We start from the raw sequence: 22,631 nt of genomic DNA on the forward strand, positions 1-22,631 counted from the left end.
TCATTTATTATTACAAGTGATCAGACAAAAGATCTTAATCAGAATTATTTACTACACAATATAAAAGGTAAAAACTAGTAGTAGTATAGTAATAGTGCACTATATTAAAGCAATTATTGAAACAATTATATTAAAGCTAGCAAAAAGAAATATTTATTAATTAGACATTGATGTTGTGAGAAAACTCTCTTCAGTCAATTTATAGAAACGGCAAAAAACTTTCGCAGGACAAGGAAACTTACAGAAAAGGATCCTTTATTTGCAGCGCTGGGTGCAGTCCCAAGCCGCCCGCCTGGAAAAGCACACCCCTCCAAGAGCCCGTGTTTTTTTATACTCTTCAGTTACTCAGTATCTTGAATATTCAGCAGGTAACAAGCATTTTACCTTAAAAGGGTACTTTTCAAACCGGCGGGTGGGTGTCACCCTCCCACCTGATTGGTTCAGGGCATACCCCCTGTACATCTTGATTGATTGGTGACGTACCCCTCTGTACATGTACAGGGGGACCCCCCTGCACACAAAGACACGTGGCCGATGTAAATTTTCCATCTATATATTGTATCCTACCTCGGCCGCAATATTCCCTTGGTGTACAGCCCTGACGGGGCCTTTCACCTTACAATCTTCGCGAGACGCCTGAAATAAAATTAAATGGGAGGTAAGAAGGAAGTCCCAACACCCCGCTTCCCACTTACGTAACTTTACTTATAATAAAACCAGATTATTTTATTTCTCATAATGTAACTCATCTACACCAATGCTTGTGGGGAGATCTCTTTCTCTCAACCTCCAGGAGTATCATTGAGGGTCATCCCCACCCAAGGGAGGAATCTCCACACATGCACCCCAAGAAGAGTTATGTTAGAAGAACTTGACTGTATGAAAGTGGACTGGACATTTATAGTATAAAGTGATTGGGTGAGAGCCATCTGACTCCAGTGGTTGCCTCATCATCAGGATGTTAATTCAAGGTTGAATAGAACCTCAGGATTAAAGGGTGGGCTCAGTTCAGCGCACACTGTGTCTCACCTAAAAAAGCCACTGCGCAGGCTCGAAGGGTTAATGACCTTTCCCAAATCTTCGCTCACGAAGACTGGCCATACATAGACTGGTTTCAGCGTACCCTGGCCTGGCCTGGTGCCCCTCTCAGCTCACCACTGATTTGCCCTATTTGCAAATAGGGCATTGTTTGGTCACATTCCTGAGGGGGATGTTCTGTAAGGATAACACACCAGAGCTGCACTGCATCAGTGTTAGACTTAGTTAAACTTTAGCTCCTGCTAGTCTGATTCTATGAGTGAATATCTTCAGATTTGCTTTTTAGAAGTTTTCAACTGGATTTTACAACTAAGCCTCTTGTTGAATGTTGGGTTCATGATATGTCGGTTGAAAATGCAAGTCTAGGCTGCTTGATGCCTAACCATGTCTGGGAAGATGTCAGTGGGATCCAGCAAGCCCAGGAAGGTTGGCTGGTATGGTCTTAGCGTGCATGTTTGTGTTGCTTCCTTATGCCACCAGCACAAGGGTTTCTGTCGGCATTCACCACATGTACTGGCTGCTCCTGTCTTCCTTGTAGGTCTTTTACTATGCATAAAAGGTCCTCAAGTGACAGATCTTGGGACTGTCTTTACCCTCTGAAGACAAATTAAATGGTTAGAACATCCATTAAAAGTAAACTGATGTCCGAATTCCTAAGTATCTCACCTTAACAGGAGTTTCTACAAAACAGCAAACAGAACTGAACCTGAAGTGGAGCATGATCCATGTGTCTTAGAAAGTCAAGGACCTACTGGCTGTGTGCTTTCAATGATGGGTGCTCTATCCCTCTTACCTGCACTTCTGGTACAGGTGGGTCCCCAAGAAGCTGTCCTGAACTACTGGACGTTTTTATATCTGTTAATATTTAATAAGCTAAAATGATAGAAGAAACAACCTGTCTAAGCTAGCAGAATAATTACATGGGTTTTGAGGGGTAAAATGAAGTGTTTTTTACTTTATGACAGATTATCACAGAGATAAATGCGAGCTTGGTTTCTGTAAAGGTGGCAGCCTTTGTCGTCATTTGTGCAGCGAAGAAAGCAAGGTCATGTCTGTGATTTGCTTGTTCAGACTTTCAGCTTGGGCTGGATAAGCGATATGAGTAGCAACCCAACATAGGCCTCCTGTACTGAAAGGCGAGGTGGAGAAAAAGTAAGTGGCATCTTTAATAACATGTAAGCAAAGTCAACAACCCTTGTGCAGTAGCAATCTTGCCCTGTTGGATGTGTTGATCCCAGCATTCCTGGACCTGGAAAGGTCTTTAACTTGATACAAACAAGTCCAGATGCTTTGGAATTAAATCAGAAGTAAGTTCTAATGTTATAAAAAAGACAAGTTATGTTGGTCTGTTGTACTGGTTTGTTCAATAGCTCATCAGTGATAGAATAAATGCAGGCTACAGCACTTAACTAGACTGTGGGAAAATTATATTAATGGCAAAAAAAATGAAAAGGAAGTATTAATTGCAGGGAACAATTGTGATACATTTGAAGTTGTGTATTATGTACCTCAAAATAGTGATGAAGCCATGAAAGTACATCTAGTTCAGGTCTTTCCACCTCCTAAGGGAATCAATTAGAAAATATTACAATGAAAATACTCTTTGAATTCTTTGGAGTCACCATCATTAAACAGAATGTGAGAATGAATATTTGATTACATATGCAATCAGGGGAAAAATATGCCCTGTTACAGCTTTACTGCTGGTCAAGACTGTATTCACTGGAAGGTGATGTGTCTCTGGCTGGTGATCCTTCAAATTCAGCCTTCCAAAACAGCTTTGGAAAGGTTTGGGTGAGTGGACACATTACAAGAATGATCAGAAGATCAAAGAGCAAGGCTGAACACAATGTAGGAGAAGGCTGAAAAGCAAAGCGGAAGGGAGAAAAGATTGCAAAAAAAGTTAAAGAACTTGAAATTTTTTCAGACACGAAAGGAACAAGAGGTCACTGAAAAATTCGGCAGGGCTTCAAGAAGCAATTTATTGACAAAAGCAGCAGACGTTTCTCAGAGAGATTTGATGAATTCTCAGCCTCAGTGCTCCCCTGGCAAGGTGAAGGTCAGACACCACCTTTATAGAAACTTGTCAGGAGAAGGGGAGGAAATGCTGGATGAAATCATGTGCACTCAAGATCAGCCAAAATGTAACAAGCCTGTAATGCCTCCTAGTGCTCCAGGAAGACCATTTTGGTGAAGTGATGCTTTATCAAGTGGGCAAAGGATCAAATAATTTCAAAGAAGTAAGATTTTTAATCCTCCTTTCCTGTTTCTCTTTCGCTCTGTGTATGTGCTCTCTCTACCTGCCCTAATTCAGTATTTCAGGTGCTTTTACCATTTGTGGGCAAGGCTGACTGTGAGACTAAAGGGAAAGTCTGGCTGTAACAAACCTGTCAGGTATTTTATTTGTCTTGCTCATCCTCCCATGTGACTCCCTAAAGCTCAACCTGGTGCTCCTTTCTTCAGCTGCCTTAGAACCTGTTGAATTCCACTTTTATTGCTGTCTGACCTTGGACATAGGGTGCAGTTGAGGCATAGTGAACACTGGGAATATGGACATGAGGTAGCATTAGACCTCATCCTCTAGATAAAGCAAGTGTTAGATATTTGGATGCTAATTAGTGAAGGAGGAAAAATTTGATATTGGTGCATGTGAAATACAGATGCATTTATCCATAAGTGGAATTTATCTAAAATTGTTTCAAGTTTGCTGCTTGTAATGGTTTGTTTGCTTATGGAATTTGTTTTCTAGAGCTGGGCCCCTTTCTTTCCCAGCCTCTGAGCTGTGTTCAGCATCTTGAAGAGCCAGAGCGTGTAAGCTCTTTGTGGAAAACAGCTTTTCTCACCAATAATTAGTCCTCTATCCTTTTTTTCCCATGAATATCTGTAACTTCATTCAGTCATCCAGTGGAGAGATTTGTTGCTCATCACCAGAGCAGCAAGCTCCTTCTCAGGGTTATCTATGACACAGCTTAGCATATTTTATATATGACAGTCCTTAAAAAATGTTAATAATGTTGGAGTGGCTGTACTGTTGGAACAATCTCAAATGCATATGCTGACACTGATCTCTTTTGCTTCTATCTTGACCAGTCGTTTTCGTGTGTGAATACTTATATTATGCTAATCCATGCCTTGTTAATATATTTAGTATCTATTAACATAAGCAAGGTTGTTGAATGACGTAATTTAAGTGCTAGGCACAGCTATTTTACCTGTGACAGGAGGGCATGAAAAATAATCGTAATAAATGTTTATAATCAAGAAACAAAGGGGAAATTGCTTTTGAATAGCTCTATAACAACTAGAACACAAGTCTCAATGTTTTAGATTTACATTGCATCTGAAGAAAAGTACAAAGATCAGTGTTCACAGAGCCATTGTGCTGTCTACTCTCTTATACGGATCTGAATCATGGGTCATCTACCGCCACCACCTGCATCTCCTAGAACGCTTCCATCAACGCTGCCTCCGCACAATCCTGAACATCCACTGGTCAGATTATGTGACCAATACATTTGCTCTAGAGCAAGCAGCAGTCACAAGTATTGAGGCCATGTTGCTGAGAACACAGCTGCGCTGGGCAGGGCACGTCTCCAGGATGAAGGACCACTGCCTCCCTAAGATCCTGCTCTATGGTGAACTCGCCACTGGCTGCCGCAAGAGAGGAGCCCCGAAGAGGAGATACAAGGACTCCCTGAAACAACATCTCAGCCTTGGCCATATTGACCATCATAACTGCTCTACTCTGGCCTCCAACCGGGAGGTCTGGAGACACACCATCTATAACGCAGCTGTCTCCTTTGAGAACGCAACAGGATCACCCTTGAGGAGAAAAGACAACACAGAAAGAATTGTGCCTTGCAGAATTTACCACCTAAGGAGTCTTTCTGCTGTGCCTTTTGCAACCGGACGTGTCTATCTCATATTGGCCTTTTTAGCCACCAAAGCGCTTGTAACAGACGTGGGTAGAGCCCTCCCCAAATCTTCGTTCGCGAAGCCCAGCCATGATGATGCATCAGTTCTTTAACCAACATGGATTTATGGGTAGAAAGGGTCATGTATTTGCCAACATAAAAAGAAATTAAATTATCATGAATGCTTTTCATTACTCTTATTTATTTTTTTTTATTGCTGCTGCAAAATGTATCAAGTTGTAGCTTTATAACATCTATCCCATGAAGCTGACATGCAAAGCAGAGATGAGTGGCAAAGCCCCTTTGGACTTGGCTCTTATTTCAAATGGAGAACTTCATCACTTAGGTCAGGCTTAGCTCTGGCACAAGCCCTTCTTTTGTAGCAGCTCAGTGCTGGAAGAACTGTCCTTAGGATCTGTCCATCGTTCACACCCTGGGCTAGACAGGTTAAACTTTTACTTCAACCTGAAGTTACAGACAGCTCCCTTTGGACCAGGAACTGACTCCCCGTAAGTCCATTAGGCAGCACTGGGTACATATAGGCAGGTGAGCTGACCCATGTTCACTGTCTGGGACTGAGAGCAGCTGTGCCAGAGCTCTGCTTACAAAGGTGAGCCTGCAGCTGGGCAAATACTTATATTTCTCTATATTCAGTTCTAGAACGATGGCTATACATGTGTTTAGCCACATATTAAGTATTTGACAAAGCATAATCTAAATTTCAGTTTGGGAATACACTCAATTTTTGTGTAACACTTGCTCAAATTGAGGAATTTATGAAATTTTCATTGTGACTTTCCTCAGAATTTAATCTGGTAGAGTTGAGCAGATCCTGGTGCAACAGGGATCTCTTTTCTTTCTGCTTCTATTTTTTCCATCTCTTCCATGTCTTTGGCAGTAATTCCTAGTTATTACAGGATACTGTTTTGTTTAGATTGCCAGGCCCATATTAGAAGACTGAGAAAGGTCAATATACCCTGGTAGGAGGTTTATTGTAAGAGGTTAGGTGACTTAGATTTATGTACCTGGAGTGCTTCAATACCCACAGCAGGAACAAAGAATCACTTTATTTGCATATTTTTTACACCTGTATCTTAGAACAGTGAAGCCAGTGACTCTGCTAAGATCAGAAGCAGTGAACCTTCATTCCCATTTTTTTCCTGGTGTTACTCAGTGAATTTGGAGGGATTTTTATCCTTCCATGTGAAAGGGCAGGGTGATATTCGATTTTCTCATCTAAATGCATTAAAGAGAGAAAATAATACATATTTTAGGTCCTGGGGGGGAGTGGGTGGTTACCTCCGGGGCTTCTGTAAATTGGGGAGGGTGAAAGTACAGGCAGAGCAGCAGTGGTGGGCGCTTCTCTGCCCTGGGACCCTGAGGAGCCCACTGCCCAGCTGTAAGCCAACCTGCATCCTTTAGGTTCCTGAGGGCTGCTTTATTCCAGTGCTTTTCCCACTAGATTCATGAAATCTTGCTGACAAATTTCACAACTCATAAAAGGGGATTGCAGAAGATTTGTTTCATGTAAGTTGGCTATCAATTTTTTCACTGTTGTTGCTTTGGCAAGAAGTAAATCTAAACCAAAGAATAATGGAGGGGATCTGAAAAAAAAACAAGGGCTGACTGGAATTTACTGATCTGTGGCTGATGAGACATCATTCATGAGCTTCATGCAAAAATTGCTGATCTGTAGTTGTCTAGCTAGTAACTATGTGCTCCATGGTGTGGCAGAAGTTGTAGGTTTTGGGGTTTTTTTTGTATAAGTGTAGCTTTTCTTCCACTGAGAGGCAAGCTCAGTGATACCCTGCTCCTCTGCAGAGATGCAAAAATTCCCACCCTGTGCAGATTAGCAACAGAGTTTTACTGAGGAGCCATCTATGGGAACGTTAATCACTCACCCATTGTCCAGCATTTGAGTAAAACATTGGTTCTCCTGCAAGAAATCCAGACAGGTCAGATAGCAGCTGGTAATCCTGTGTTTGCTGCAGTAGATACCTGGTTTGCCCAGAGAAGAGTAATGCCCCCTCTCAGTGTACAGGCAGTCTGTGGTTTGAAATGAGTCTCCCGTAACAAATAACAAAATTTGTCTGCTACTTGCACTAATCTAGTATGGCTCAACTTCTTGGACTCTTGGAAGGTATGTTCTGGATGCTGATAAGAGGAGCAGGAAACAGCAAAAAACAACAATACAATTTTCTGCATATGTGAAAAGCGCTCAATGGACAAGAGATTAATTTTGCTTTGGAAATATTATTGAAACAGAAACTTCTTCTTTTGTCCAAATGTATCTGTTTGAGGACTATGCATGAGGTGTGGGAATGTTTGACTGACTCCTGTGTGTATGTGAAAGCGGCACAGTTTCCTGAAGCAGTATGGTGTGCTGGTCCTTCCTGCAGCTGAGGGTTTGGCCCTGGTAGCACAGCAGGGATGCTGCTTCCCTGGCAGCACTTCTGTGCCTAAGAGGAACTGTGCTCTGTCACCATGGCTTGTTCAACTCACAGAATCATATCCTAGAAAGGTTTGGGTTGGAAGGGACCTTAAAGACTATGTTGTTCCTTCCCCCTGCCATGGGCTGGGACACCCTTAACTAGACCAGGCTGCTCCAAGCCCCATCCAGTCTGGCCTGGAACTCACACTTTAAAGGTGATGTGTTTCAAAACGTGTTGCTACTCAGTCCTGAAAGATACTCTCCAATGAGTAAATTAAAAATAATGCAGATATTCTGACCTGAATATGTGCATTTGATTTTGCTTTAGCTGGGGTTATTGCAAACACCAATGTACTGCCAGCAGTGGAAGTAGTGCCACAATGTGTCTTGCAGCTGTCTCCACCCTACCATTAGTACATCTTGAAATGGAATATTTTAATTAGTTATTAAGTCCAGAGAATATCTGGATTGGTGTATTGAAAATAATTTGAAAATATCTGTCACCAATGATGTGATTTGGGGGCACTTCAGCATCAAGATGAATATTATTATATAATTGTAATAGTTACAATTCAGTCCACAGCTAGCACGAGAGAAATAGCATATATCCCTTTTATTGGAAGCATTTTTCATCTGCTGTGACCTTAATGTGAATTCTCTCACATAAATGAAGTTAAGCTGGAGTTACAGATGGAAATACTCACGGCTGAGAGACTCATATTACAGAAATCCTGCAGTTATTCCCCCAAAGAGGTGATTCTCTGCAAAATGCAGAAACCTCCAGATTTGTCAAGATTTTTGAGTGTCTTAACTGTATTTTTCACATCATGTCTTTGTAGTTCTACACAGTTCTGCCACATAGGAATGCAACTGAATCTAGATAAAAAATAGCCTAAGAAACAGATTTTTTTTCAAACCTTTTTTCCCCAAAGACTGCTGTTTTCTTTTGTTCAAAGGAAGGTAGGATTTGGCTTCCATTATAGTTTCAGGATTTTGTCAGACTTGAAAACATTTATTGGAAATGTCAGTGATTTTAACAACTTGAGAGCTATTTAAAATTATTTCTTTTTTTCCCCCCTGTAGACCCACTGTAGAACAAACATTATTTTGTCTTGTGGGTCTCATGGTAAGGAGGTTTCAGTTTGTAGATCACACTACTATGCTACTTTCTCAGTCATCCCCAATCCTACTTAATTTACATTACTTTTATATGTATGCTGGAGTAATGAGCTTTCTGCTGCAATTTAGTCTCTATTTTAATTTGGTAAACGACTTCAGTATACTGACTGCTGGCAGTAATTGTTGCATGTGTCACAGACCTTGAGGTTTCCATAGGGACGATAGAATTCCCCATGACTGTTTGCATGGATACTGATAAACCACTGCCCTTCCTAAGCTTGCTTTTGTCTGGGATTGCTGTGACTACAGCAGAGTATTGGATACAGTCTGGTTTTGCTTGGATATTCAGAGCTGGCACCACATGTGAACAAAACATGTTCACTGCAGCAAAGTCTACTCCATCTTACATCCATACTACATCCAGATATAGTATAGTTTAAGACACAATAATGATGAGGTATAATATTCCCAGGGGATATGCTAGACTGATGCTGATGTACTGAGGTGCAACTTTGTGTAAAAACCAAACTCTGAATTTACTGCACACAGGTTTACAGGCAGAGCATCAGGAGATATGCATTTGCAAGGTGGAAAACTCACAGAGACGTAAACTTGGTTGGAAGTATGGGAGATGTGGGGGCTTACCTTATTTTTATGAAGCCTGCCAAGCTAGTCTCCACATTAACGCATTGTTTTATCCAGCTTCAGACAGCAAAGATTTTACTGGAATAATCCTTTTTTTTTTTTTTTTCAGGCAGGAAAAATGACAGCATAGAACATGAACACAAAATTATGAATCTTTGTTAAGAAAATGGTGCTTAACTTGAATTAAGAAATGAGACAATTAATGTTGTACATCATTTCTCCTAAAGCGTGATGCTATTGATGATTAGAAAACTAAAAATTCTGACTTCTCTAGAGCACCTTCTAGCAGGACCTGGCCAGGGGAGTGTCCATGCCTGGCCTGCATTCCTAGCACATTCAGAATGAAACGGTACCAATGCACTTGCTCAAGTGACCAAAAAGGTCAATGGCATCAATGGCCAGTTATACCAGTTATACCAGTAACAGTGTGTCCTGCAGGACCAGGACAGTGACCATCCTCCTGTGCTGGGCACTGGTGAGGCCACGCCTCCTGGGTTCAGTTTTGGGCCCCCTATGTCAAAAAAGACATTGAGGGGCTGGAGCATGTCCAAAGAAGGACAATGGAGCTGGAGAAGGGTTTGAAGCACAAATCTGATGAGGAGCAGCTTGAGGGAGCTCAGGAGGCTCTGCTGGAGAAAAGAAGGTTCAAGGCGACCTCCTCACTCTCTACAGCTGCCTGACAGGAGGGTAGTGGAGCTTGGTTTCTTCTCACAAGTAATAGAGACAGGACAACAGGAAATTGCCTCAAGTTGAACAAGGGGAGGTTTAGATTGGATATTAGGGAAAATTTCTTCACTGAAAAGGCTGTCAAGCCCTGGAACAGGCTGCCCAGGGAAGTGGTAGAGTCACTGTCCCTGGAAGTGTTTAAAAGATGTATGGATGTGGCACTTGGGGACATGGTATAGTAGTGGACTTGGCAGTGCTGGGTAATGGTTGGACTTCATGATCTTAGAGGGCTTTTCCAACCTAAAAAATTCTATGATTAAATGTACAAACAGAATATCTCCTTATTTAAAATATTTTTTTTGTCTGATGTGATTTAACTTGACGCTAGCTGAACTTACCTAGGCGTGTCTAATGGCTTCTTTTGTTCTCTTTTACAAGGCCCTATAGTGAGAAATGAAATGTGAAATAAAAATTGCTGGTTAACTATCCACATTAGTTACCCAGCAGTTTGTGCAGCTGTTCAGTGACCTGAATTGTACGTGGTTAGTTTGGCACATTTCTTGGGAGTTCACTAAAGCAAAAGAGAGATCTGAGATCATCCAAATGTCTTCTCTACCCTCTTCTCCTCCCTAATTTGAGCTCACTGACTGTAGAATTGCTTGGAGTTAATTTATCAGTCATTCATGGAAATACCAAATAATTAAAAATTCCCTTTTCTCTCACAATGAGGCCTCTGACCATTATCACAAGACAGAAATGAAGCTGTTAACCTGGACTGACATTTATTGTTCACATTGTTTATATAGTTTTGTATCGGTGGAGGGTGATAGACAGATTGCTCACAAATCAATATGATTGGCAAAAATGTCCGCTTTATTAGAGAAAAGACAGCTTATATACTGCTTGTGACACACAGACGTGATTCTTTCCAGGTTACATTGGATACATAAGGAAAACATACTGTTTTGTACAGTACTAATTGGACCACAACAGGTGTCCATAAAACTTGTTTACCTGCCAAAAGAACTCCTTCACCTTGGCACAAGACTAGCAGCCATATTAGTGGCATAGTATTTTTTACTGTCTGCACCCAGCCATGCCAAGGCAAAGGTCGCAGAAATGCAATAGAAAGTGTTCACACACTTTCTGTCCTCCAACAGTTTTGATGTATTCTCTTTAATGCTTCTTGGAACAAACCACCATTGAACTCCTGTCTGTCACTCAGCTTGCTTAGTTTTTAAGTTCCACCAGTGCCAAGCTGATGCTGAATGTGTGAGCGAGGGATAAGTACATGCCATTCAGCAACTGGGAGAGATATCCTTGACATCATGCTCACAAACAGGTGCGTTCCCCAGGAAATTTCTTTGTGCTTAGTTACAATATACATCACTCTGAGCCTGTGGATTTAGTGTATACTTCTCTGTAATGTTCAGGGAGGCTGTGATGTGATAGAAGTGCTCATGTATAAAGGTGAAAAGTTGGTTTACTGAGCTTTGGGTTTGTGCAGGTACCTGGTACTTGGTATTGGCTGCTTGATGTTCCCCGTGGTGTTTTTAGCAGCCAAGTCCCTACTTTTTGAATATTGCCATGGCTGCAGTCAGTGCTATCACAGGGACCATGAATATACTCCCATCTGGTGGCCAGGTTAGCATATTCCCCTCACACAAGCCAATCATGATCAGACTTTGTGGTACACAATGTGGTGCAGCATCTGCTCTGGTCTCTCTTCATGCAAAGGGAAAAGGCTTTTGGGGTCTTGTGTTACCACTGTCTGTCAAAGTTCCCTTAAAAACCCATTCACTCATTCTGTATGTGAGACTCCTCAGCACATTACATGACATCCATACACTACTTTTCAAATGGCATTACCCTCTTCTGTCATGGTTGCACAGTCTAGTGCTGGTGTCCTGCTTCTTAGCCTTCTCTGTGGCTGATGATTCTGACTAATATTCTCTGGGGTTTTCTACTTCAAACCATCTTGAAGTTCCTCTTGTATGGATTTGATAATTTGGAAAGGCAAAGCTTCACTTGTCACAATGTTCAAAGAAATTTCATGGGCTAATAGATGGCTTTTCATTACTGAAAAGTGAGCTTTTTCCTCTTCAGGCATCACTGTATTGGTATCCTGAGAACTAAAGGTTGCAGTTCTTGATTCCTCTGCATGCAGCCTCCTCCCAGGCATCCTTGGCCATGCCAGACCTGTTCTTACTCTGAGTGCGCTGGCTCCACAGCCTGGTTTCAGGACTGATCCCTGTCCTTCCCCTTACAGATAGATGCTGTTATGAAATTATTCCAGGTTTTCTGTTTCCCTATCACTAAATCGCACCTTTTACTGTCAACTTGGGCACTGGAGCAGGCTCTCCAGAGAAGTGATCACGGCACCAATCCTGACAGAGTTCAGGAAGCATTTGGACAATAGTCTCAGGCACATGGTGTGACCCTTGAAGATGACCCTGTGTAGGCCTAAGGGTTGGACTTGATGACCCTTGTGGGTCCCTTCCAACTTGGCATATTCTGTGATTGTGTGAACTTCCTTGCCAAAGCCTTGTGTTTTGGAGGGCAGCACAGCCATTTCCTATTTCCTGCTTCCTGGCCTCTGTTTAGCTCTGGCCCTTCTCCAGAGCGGTTCACATCACTGTTGTTTACCACCTTCCTTTTTATTTTGTCGCAGCAATGCTGGCAGTCTTTTCTGATCATCTCCTGTCTCCCTAGCCTTCTACCTGGCTGTTTCTTGTTGTCACCTTTACAGGATTCATCATGGTGCCCTGTTGCCCATCTGTCCGCGTTTGCTCCCTCCCACTGGCAGTGGTGTGCGAGGACAGCTGTGCTCACTGGTCCTTCAGCATGCCCCCCTCTCCCGCCATCAGGCATTTCTCCTTGCTACCCTTCAGGAGAGTGCTTGTATCTCCCCTGTTCTTTCAAGTTTTTATCTGGAAACAGTTTCCCCTTGTTTACAGAAGTACTCCAACTGAAGATATAAATCAGTATCTTTCTCGTGTTTTGTTGAAGTTGTTACTAGAAATGTAAAGTATTCCCTTCCTGAGCTCTCAGCTGTCTGTTTTTGAGTGTGACATCCTTAGGGCAAACATTAGGTCTGCTCCGTGGAGATCTGCCCAGTTTTATTACTATAACAAAGAAGAACCAGCAGACAAAGATGTAGTTTTCTGTTCAGCTTTCACTGTGCTGCCTCACATAGGTTAAACAATCCCTTGTTCCTTTTTCATTTAATTTTCTTTAAGCACCCAAATATATATGTCCGTGCATACCCATATGTGGCTGCAGTGGGGACTGTGTTGGTATTTGCAAAAAGAAAGGCAAGAGCTGAGCAAGGACTGAATTCAGGAGACGAATGCTTGACTGCTTTCTCTGAGCAAGCAATAGGATACAAAATTCCAGCTTCGTTCTCCACTCTCTTCCTTGGGCTCTTAAAGAGGAGGAGTACCCTTTATTGCTCAGACATCACCACCTGGCTTTTTGTTCCCCGTTTAGTGGCATGAAGTGACTATTGCATTTACTTTGTTCGTCTTTGCATAGCTGTGTTTGCTATAGACTGGAAGGCAAGTGCCTTTCCAATGCTTTCATATTGTCACTGCCTTATTTACATGAAAATCTAGATGATCCCAAAACTTAAAGTCTCATCTACTCCACCTGATTTCTCAGCATTATTATTCACTGACTTTCATTTAATGAAAAATAAATTTCCATCAAAATGGAAGGGAGGACCTCTAGCCTTTGAGGTCTGACAAAGCTAGCTAACATGGGAATCTTTTTTGGGCCTGCAAAGGTGCAGTAATGAATATTTTAATAGTTTTTGCTCTGCTATGTTGTCCTTACAGAGAGCAAAAGATGCCTCTGAAAACATTCTCATTTATTATAATGGCTCACAAGAGGAGAAGAAAGGATGAAACTATGCTCTTATGTGTTGTTGCTTTTATGGAAGAAATACTTCAAAAAAATAGGTGCTGAAAAAACAATACATATGTGGTGAATTCTGACTTTGTGAAAACCTAGAGTAGGGATACTTCTTAAGTCCTTGCATTGATAAAAAGGTAAACGATGGTCCACAAAGATTCCCAAACACTTTTTACAGGTATAGAACAGCAAAAAACTGCCTCCTCTTGGTGTCTCTGTGATCAGGCTTGTTTCCAGGGGCAGAGCAGATTGTCCCATGCTACTTCCATTTATCCCTGTAGGTCTTTGCAGTGACTCTTCATGTTTGCTCAGCAGATGGACTTAGCTGTCAGCCTTCCTACTTTGAACTGGGCCAATTTCTGTAAGTTAGTGATACATATTTGCAGTAAAGAAACACCTCTTAAATGTATTGGTTAGTGTAGTTAAAATCTGAGCTGTCTAATCAAAGAGTTATTTCTGGTAATAGCAGAGGAATAAAGGAAAACGATGACTAGTACTGCAAGAGAAATGATGCGCTCACCTCTCTCCTGCTTCTTGGAGTCCTGCAGGGTCAGTGCTGGGGGCGCTGCGCTGTGGAGCCTTGCCAGCATCCCAAGCTGTATGCACATGGTATGATGGTCTTCCTCTTCTCTTCAGTGTCCAGCTGGACCTATTTTTGTTCATTTCCTACTATGGTTTTGCAGCTTGGTCTTCCTTGGTTGGTCTGTGACCGTGTGAAGTGCTAATACCTGGAGCCTCAGCACCGAGAAGACCTGAAGGATGAGTCCTTTGGCACTGGGGGAATGTCTGGAGTGCTCTGGTATATTGAGGTGAATGTGCTATCTGTAAGTCCTCATTCAAGCAAGCAATGACTCCAGAAATCAGGCTGGTAGTGGCTCAGGAAGGCTCCTGCCAGGTCTTCTACAGAGCCTTGGGCTTAGGGTCAGACAAAGCACTCAGTAGAGGGTGTTCTGGCACAGACAGCTGAGGACAGCAACTGGTTAAAAATTTGCTAAGCAACGGAAACTCTCATTTGATTTACTTAAAAAAGGATTATTTTCCTTCTTGCTTTTGATTTTTTTTTAGCGGATAGCCAAGTCTCAATATCTCATGAACTACTTTGTAAATCAGGGAGCTGGAAGAGAGGACAAGAGCCTGTGGGCAGCTCTCCTGATGAATGGGCAACTTCTGCGAGGGGGCTTTGTGTTGGTGTCTGTGCAATAAATGCAAAATGCATTTCCTCTGCTCCCCGCAGCTGCCATCCCTGTTGGAGGAATCCATGTCCAGAGTATCACAGGAGCAACTGTACTGTGTCTGTACTGCTTGTCACCATGGGTGGAAGTGGTTTTGTGCTAGAGCACGGACAGTAATTGGGCCAGTGCCAGTGGGTCCCTATTGCAGATTTTTGACCAATCTGCAGTCGTGTGAACACAGCTGACAGCAGCAGTCCTTGCATTTCTGTGTCAGTGCTCGAGTGACATCATCCCAGCTCCTAGTCTGCTACTTGTATGCTCTCAGTTGCTTGCTGGAAGGATTCTGTGTACATCCAGCCTATAGAGAAACTGCTCTACAGAGTACCTGCTCAGGTGAGCAGAAAATCACCTCTACCTCTGCCTTAAAGTGAAGCACTCCTTGGGTAAATGTAAAATGCTTCCTTGAAACAAGTGTTAGTTACTGGAATATGAAATAGGAAAGTCCTTTAGTTTAAAGCACATAGAAACTCTAGCCAAGGTCTCCTTCCTAAAATACTCAGAAGGGGAGTAAGTCACTTCAAGCTCTATTTAGGCTTTCTAAAACAGAGCCTACCTGGAAGCACTTCAAAGTGATAGATACAGAATGAATGACAAGGGCTTGCTACAGACAGGAAGTTTTCAGGTTTTATTTGTGTTCCTGTTATGTGCATGCTCATTGCTGTACTTTGAGAGACAAAAAAAATACACCAGAATGAATTTCACCGATGTCCACAAAGTTTTAAAATCTGGGTATATCTGAGGCATTCCCTTGCTAGTGCTGCAGGCAGATGTTTCCACCTGTGCCTTGCAGGAGAGGATGGCTGATAACCCAGGGATGTCCCTAGGTAACAGTGCTTAGGGAGGTGGTGTTTTCCTGATAGTGGTCCAGATTTCTGCATGATGAAAAAAAACCAACCTCCCCCTTTACTTTCCTGTATATGCCCACAGAAATGCCAGAAATGTGTAGTTCAAGCCAGATACAATGCAGGGGTGGTCTGGCTCCGATTCAGACCAGTACCCATCTTTAGTTGGAAGCAGACCTGATCTTGTGTCAGGGCGCAGAGCCATACCAATCCCTCTGGCCTTGCTCCTGGGAGATACTGATATCAGCCAGCTAGTGATATGACTGCGTAAGTGAAGATGCTATATCTGCATTTATTAAAAATAATGAATTTCTTTTTCTGACCAAGCCTTCTGGCTACATCCAGAATCACTGTTAGTGTCTTACTGCTTTGCTCTGATGTTTCAAAGTCTCACAGATGCTTATTAAGAGCAATAGTATAGAGTTATGAGGCAGAAAGAAATCAGGAAGAGGATTAGTGAATAGTATTAGGTCATGATTCTAGTAGTCAGTAGGCAGAGTTTATATAGTATACAGCAGTGATAAAAGGATGGAACGTGATTTAATGGTTGGCAGACAATAATGATGGATTAGTGGTAACCAGTGGGGACATATCTGTCTGCTAACCTAGCTCAGGAGAGGGTGTATACAGGCTTCTTCTGGGACAGAGGCATACCCTAATGGACCCTTTGCTGTATCTGTGCATGCCTAGCTTGTGTCTACCCATCATCTGAGTGACACTTGCGGCCCCTTCTCATGGGGGACTCTTCCCTCCTTAGCGGTGACTGCTGGGATGGTCGCATAAGTCACGTACCTGTTGGGTGAATTTTTGTGGGAAAGGAGGTGGATTTAGGCATAGCACCAGCATCAGGAAGTGGTACATACCTTCAGCTATGCAAGCAAGCACTTGAGGACTGTGGTGAATCATGCCATGAGAGAGTCCCACAATGTGCCGCCGGAGTTTCTCCCTGCACTGGGAAGTGGGAGGTGGCTGGGCTCTGGCTGCAAATACCTTCTGGGGCTGCAGTCAGGTTCGGCACAACATAGTGTCTCCTTTTCCTGAGGGACTTTTGCTCCTCTGATAGCAGCTCCTATCCAGGATGCTGGCTTAGGTACCCACACTGCTACAACTGTGCATTTCACCATCACCATCACCATTTCACCATCACCATCACAGTGCTCAGGCAGCTTCTTGCCTCTAAAGGAAATACTCTGAAAAATATTCAACTCCTCAGATAGAGAATGACCACCAGCACTTGTTACATCTCAAAGATTTCTCTCTTAGGTTGATAAATTTGGATGATGATCTTTGGAGAAAGAGAATTCCTGCCTGCTGTGGCAAATACCCTAATTCTTTAGTGGTTATGATGCTTCTGTTCCTCTGAGGTCTTAGTTTTCAGCTGTGAGAGGAAGCATCTGATTTTTGAACTGGGGATTTGGGAATCTCTGCTCATCTGCCAAGGCACGGACATGGTCCCTCTTTTCCTCATTCTTGTATATTTGAGCCATACAAATAAAAATGCTTGCAACCACTTATCCCTATGATTTCATATGGATCTGTCAATACTGGTTTCCAGCCAAGACAGATCTTTCTTTCAAGTTTCAAAGAAAACTGAATAGTTACATTTGCCCTCTGCTTTCATATGCCATGCTCTTTCAAGTAAACAACAGTGCACCATCAAGGGTGCAATTCTGTCTTCCCAGATTACTTCTGTCTCTGGTATCTCACCATATGGGCAGCCTGATCTGTCACTCCCAGGCCAAGCTCTTTCTGTGTGGCTGGGATCCAACCGATGTCAGGAGGAATCCTGAAGCCAGCTACTTTCAAGGTGCTTTTTGATGTAAGGAGGTTAGAGTCAGATGGGGGTTTTGTCTCTTCTTCCGAGTAACAAGTGATAGGACAAGAGGAATTGGCCTCAAGGGGAGGTTTAGTTTGGATATTAGGAAAAATTCCTTCACCAAAAGGGTGGTCAAGCACTGGCACAGGCTGCCCAGGGCACTGAGACAATCACCATTCCTGAAGATACTTAAAAGATGTAGATGGGACACATGGTTGAGTGGCAACTTTGGCAGTGCATGACTTCTGCTAGTAACGGTTTGCTTAGATAGAAGATTCCATTTTTGACATCTTGGAGACATCTGCCGTGGCCTCTGGTCACTCTCCAGCCGTTGATGTCTGCACAAGTGCTAAGAGCAGTGATTTTCCACATGCCCACTGTAGCCTATCTAATATTTTAATGCATAAATGCAAATAAAATATTAATAAAATAAATATAAATATTTAAATTAAAAAAGAGCTTAAGAACCTTGCACAGCTTTTCAGTGCCTGGTAGAGATCGATGTAGTCTGAGGGATCCCCATCTGGATCTGGGTGGCTGGAGAAGCCTTTACCTCAGGGGCAGTGGGCCCACAGCTGTGGCTGGCAGGAGGGGAAGAATGAGGGCAGACAGGGAATGTTGCTCAGGCCAGGATAGGCTCCTCCCACGATGACAAAGGCCCCTGTGTGCCCCAAGTCTCAGGCAGTTTGCACCTGCCTGCAAACTGATGTGTTTCAGTTTAGGATTTTGGTATTTAAAACAGTACCTTCACCCAGGCATTCCTCACAAAAAGTTCAATGAGTTGTAAACAAGAAAAAATAAACTATTTTCTGTAATGGCTTTTGGAACCAGGAACTAATGGGAAGCTCTTTGCTGGTATAGGCTGGGGATTGAAATACAGCTGTGCACGCAAAGACAGCATTGCTGCAGCACATGAGGAGCAGGTGAGGCAGGGCTGCACCTCCAGGGACACCAGTGCTGGACAGCTGCTGATCCTAGGGGAGCTGGCATCTGTGTTTGAGGGAATCTTTACTGCAAAGTTAGAGGAAGGCTGGGGAAACTCGGTGAGACAACATGGTATGGTGTCCGGTATAGGAATGAATTTCTTCTGAAAAATACAGTATTTGCACAGGTACTGCCTTAATCTCAGTCACCATGTGCAAGTAGGAAATTAATTCGGGTTTCGAAGCCTGTCTCAGTATATTTAACTCCTTCTGTACCTGAGCACTTGCTTTTTCACCTTCTGAGGAAACATAACCAGATGCGTAGCTGATTTTCTGAAACATGACAGAACTGAAAAAAATGCTGGGAACTGTCCTACTTTCTCCTAGCCACTGGATGTTTGCAGAGTTTTGTTTCAACAGTTTATTGGTTTAGTCTCCTTAAAAAGTGTGTGCACATACATACTTGGCAGAAAAATAAGTTATTAACTATCTTGCATGTACTTCTGGTGTTTGAGAGAGGATATGAAGGAAAAGGACTGTGGTGAAATTTTCTGTTTCCCCCCATTGCACTTAGTAATTTTCCTCTGACTTTTCTGCTTGAGAAGACTGTTGAAAATTGCTGCTTCCCACCTTTCTGTCAGACTCTTAATTAGCAGGAGCACGCAGCCCACACAGCTGGGGCTTTGATGCCTTGCTCACTATCGCTTCCCACTCAGATTTCTGTTCATTCAGAGTTGGTACCCAGCCCAAAGCCCTGGCTTCCCCTCCGAGACCCTCAGCATGCCTACAGGACTCCAGTTTAGTATTCACTGGAAGAGCTGCACTGATGCTTTCTCGCTAGACCTACAGGCTGCTGGTTGGAGCCATAAGGGAACAGGAGGAAGAATTACCCTGTGTGTTTATGTGGCTGTGCTCCAGTAAATATTTTGATGCATCTACTGCCAGCTCTGGTCTGAGGGAATCTACCTAGCATTTAAATTTTGATGGGGAGCTGTTTTGAATAATAACAGTGCAGCCGGCTGTGAGTCAGTGCATGTGTGTTGACTGAAAAAAAAACCTCAAAGCTTAACGCTTGCTGAACGCTGAGCTGCAGTGCTTTTCTTTTTCCCTCCTCCTTCCTTCTTTTCTTTCTTCTCTTGACTTCCTCTCTTTTGCTTTGTTCTTGGGGGCATTTCACATAGATTTTATTCACTGTCAGTGGAGGGGTAGGGTAAGAATATTTAAAAAAAAAAATCCCAGCCAAAATAAATCCTCCTCAAAAACTCACGAGTAGCTTTTGCAATGGGTGCTGTAATGGGTACATTCTCTTCTCTACAAACAAAACAAAGAAGACCATCAAAAGGTAAGACCTCCTATTATGCTTTTTCTGTCCCTTTCGTATATTTGCTGTGGGAGAAATTTGTATTAGGAAGGGAGAATATGAACATGTGGCACTTGCAAGGAACCTGGCAATGTTTTTCTGAGCTGTAATTTGCAGAGGAGAGTGGGATGCAATGTGGTGGGAAAAACCTGTGGGCATGAGAAAATTGCTGTGGAGGAGCTTGGGGGTTGAAAAGCATCTGAAATACTGTAATCCTTCATGCAGGCATGTATGAGGAGGAGAAACTCAGTGGCTCCATATGCAGAGCACTTGCAGAAGAGACCTGTTTATTTCCAAATCCCATGCTTTATAAACCCTTTGAATAGGAAATAAAATGTAGATACACAGCAAATTCTTCCCAATGCCTTGGGGTTTCTGTCTCAGGAAGTATTGTTAGAGTCAGTGTTGCATATTCAATAATCCAACACAAAGTGTGCAGTACTAATGATGTGTGTTTTATAAAGATTATCGAGAGGGGAAAAAATTAGGATGTTTTTGTAAAGGAGGAGAGGAGCAGAAGCTCATAAAAAATGAGAGAGTAAGCAGCAATCCCAGGAATTTCAATCCTTAAATCCATAAATATTGTCTGTAAATACTGATTTTTCAGGAGGTCTGGTTTTTGTAGTATTTGCTTGAGCTTTGCTCAGTTTTTTTCAGGGTTAATTCAAGAATTCTAGGGTGTTGCTGAGCAGAAAGTTGAAAGCACTGTCAGGGGCACATCTATACTGTACAGAATGAGTATTGTTTGGAAAACAAAAAGAATGACTCTGTAACTTCAGCAAGTCTTTCTGCTATTTGTAAATATTCCCTGCCAGAACCTCTGCATTTAACAGTCTCTCAATATTCCTAGGATAGATCTCCTTTTCCACTGGATCTGTAGCTCAGTTATATATACTTTTGAACTGCAAGTTGGTATGTATTTTCTTTCAATTTAAATTAAAAACTAACTTAGAAATATCAAACACCAAGTAATCACTCAAAAGAGAAATGGGCACAAGCTGTGCTGGGGATTTAATTGTGGTAAGTTCATGAACAAGTGTAAAATTCTGCATTCCTGGTAACAGTAAGGTAATGTTTTACCTTAGAGTGTGTGTACATGGTTTACAGTTCACCTTCCTGTGTTATTATAATGCACCCATGATTGTACAGTTGTCTGGGACATGTATGGTATTACTTTTAATGCCAGGATAGCTGTATTACTGTCTAAGCACTGAGTTACACCTGCAGCTGGGAGACTCGTGTTTAGGCACTGAAGTACAGAGGACTCAGCAGGATGTACTGGGCATGATGGCTGCTGTGTCACCAAGGGGAGTCTTGTCCACCTGAAAGAAACCTGAGAGCTGAAGCTGATTTCTGCTAAACATAGATAATTTGTGGTTGAACATACCTTTTCTCTGTGACTTTGTTGTCTTGTGATTGGCTCAATTATCTAGTGGATGCAAGCCACTGCTTTTTGTTGGAGGTCACGAGCAGTAAAAATCCACCATCTGGTCACACATTTTTACCTTTAAAATGGAATTCAGTCTTCCTGATGCGTGCTGGCAGTGGTTATTCAGCTATATTTATCAATGCTTGTGTTTCCAGAGTTATCTCCTCTTGGCTCTGATGTGTTATCCACATGATGTTGCTGGTTAGTAGAGCACCCAGTTGGAAAAAGCAATTTGGAGGAAATTCCTTTGATTTTCTTGGCTATTTTCAAAGCCAGTACAGAATTTTACACCTTTATAGGTTTACCTGTCAGAAAAGAGCATTACAGAACAACGCTGCTGGTTTTGGCTGTCTTCAGCCAGTTGCAGATGTTTCTCTAGATTGATGCCCAAATGATCCCTCAGCTCTCCAAACAGGAGTGGCAGAGGCAGGTTTGCTGGTGTATTTTACACTGACTGTTAGCACTTCACCTTGCCGGCCACAAAACACTAATGTGTGCTGGGCTTGAATACAATCTGAAATTGTTATTTGTCTGTAAGCTAAATAGTTGGTAGAAGTCAATCACCGCTACATGATGGAGTCCTTAGTATTGTCCACATGTTCTCTCAGCATCTCTTCCAGCCCTCAGTCATCCTGGTGGCCTCTGCTGGACCATATTCTAGCATATGCACATCTGTCTTGTTCTGGTGAGCCCCAAACTGGCCCCAGCACTCTGGATGTGTTTGCCCAAGTGCTGAGCAGAGGGGAAGGATCACTTGTCCCACTGCTGGCTGCACAGCTGTTGGGGCTTCTCTGCCAGATGGCAGCTGGTTGGTGATGCCTGGGTGTTACTGCTCTAGTGGATATTGCTATATCTGTCTTTGATTGAGAAAAGTTTTTATTTATTATTAGATTATCACATATTATTATCTTATTTATTTTTTATTATATTTATCTATGTGCTTATTTGACTATTTCAGAACTTTATGAAGGAGTTAAATACCGCTGGTAAAACAAGAGCTTGGAGAAATACTTGTGACAGTATCCACACCTCTGCAAATGCTCTCTTGTCCTGGTAAATATGCGCTCTTCTGAGCCTTTTTTAGCTAAATAGCTCACACCTCCACCTGAAACTCTGTATCTCTTGTGTAATAAAGTAAAATCAAAAAAACAGGCATTGTTTCAAGAAAAGATAAAATAAACAGGTCATGCCTAAAGTGAGGAGTTCCAGAGATCAGTTAATACCAGTAAGCACATGGTGGGTCAGGGCAGAGGGGGCTCAAGTGGCCCGTGCTGAACTCTTCCATCTTCAGCACACGTCACTGC

At 42.5% G+C, this 22,631-nt stretch overlaps 1 protein-coding gene and 1 long non-coding RNA gene across 7 annotated transcripts in view; both read left to right on the forward strand.

Annotated features, from left to right (window-relative positions):
* LOC135422323 (uncharacterized) overlaps window positions 1-4,527 on the forward strand; it is a 37,022-nt gene extending 32,495 nt beyond the window's left edge. The window contains exons 2-4 of one of the 2 annotated variants that reach the window (XR_010434429.1): window positions 1,577-1,652; window positions 1,730-1,848; window positions 2,966-4,527. This is a non-coding gene — a long non-coding RNA (uncharacterized LOC135422323). Of the gene's footprint in view, window positions 1-1,576; window positions 1,849-2,965 lie in introns of both variants that reach the window. The other variant, XR_010434428.1, reaches the window with a different exon arrangement.
* KCNIP1 (potassium voltage-gated channel interacting protein 1) overlaps window positions 1-22,631 on the forward strand; it is a 467,950-nt gene that overhangs the window by 154,055 nt on the left and 291,264 nt on the right. Inside the window, exon 1 of one of the 5 annotated variants that reach the window (XM_064671391.1) lies at window positions 19,444-19,559. The exons of 2 other annotated variants lie outside the window; for them this stretch is intronic. Coding sequence is in view for 1 of the 3 variants with exons in the window: in XM_064671386.1 (XP_064527456.1) it covers window positions 19,820-19,880 (61 nt within the window). In the remaining 2 variants the exon portion in view is untranslated. 2 more of the 5 variants (XM_064671388.1, XM_064671386.1) reach the window with 2 other exon arrangements.

The sequence above is a fragment of the Pseudopipra pipra genome, chromosome 15 (genome assembly GCF_036250125.1).
Source record: "Pseudopipra pipra isolate bDixPip1 chromosome 15, bDixPip1.hap1, whole genome shotgun sequence".
NCBI lineage: Eukaryota > Metazoa > Chordata > Aves > Passeriformes > Pipridae > Pseudopipra > Pseudopipra pipra.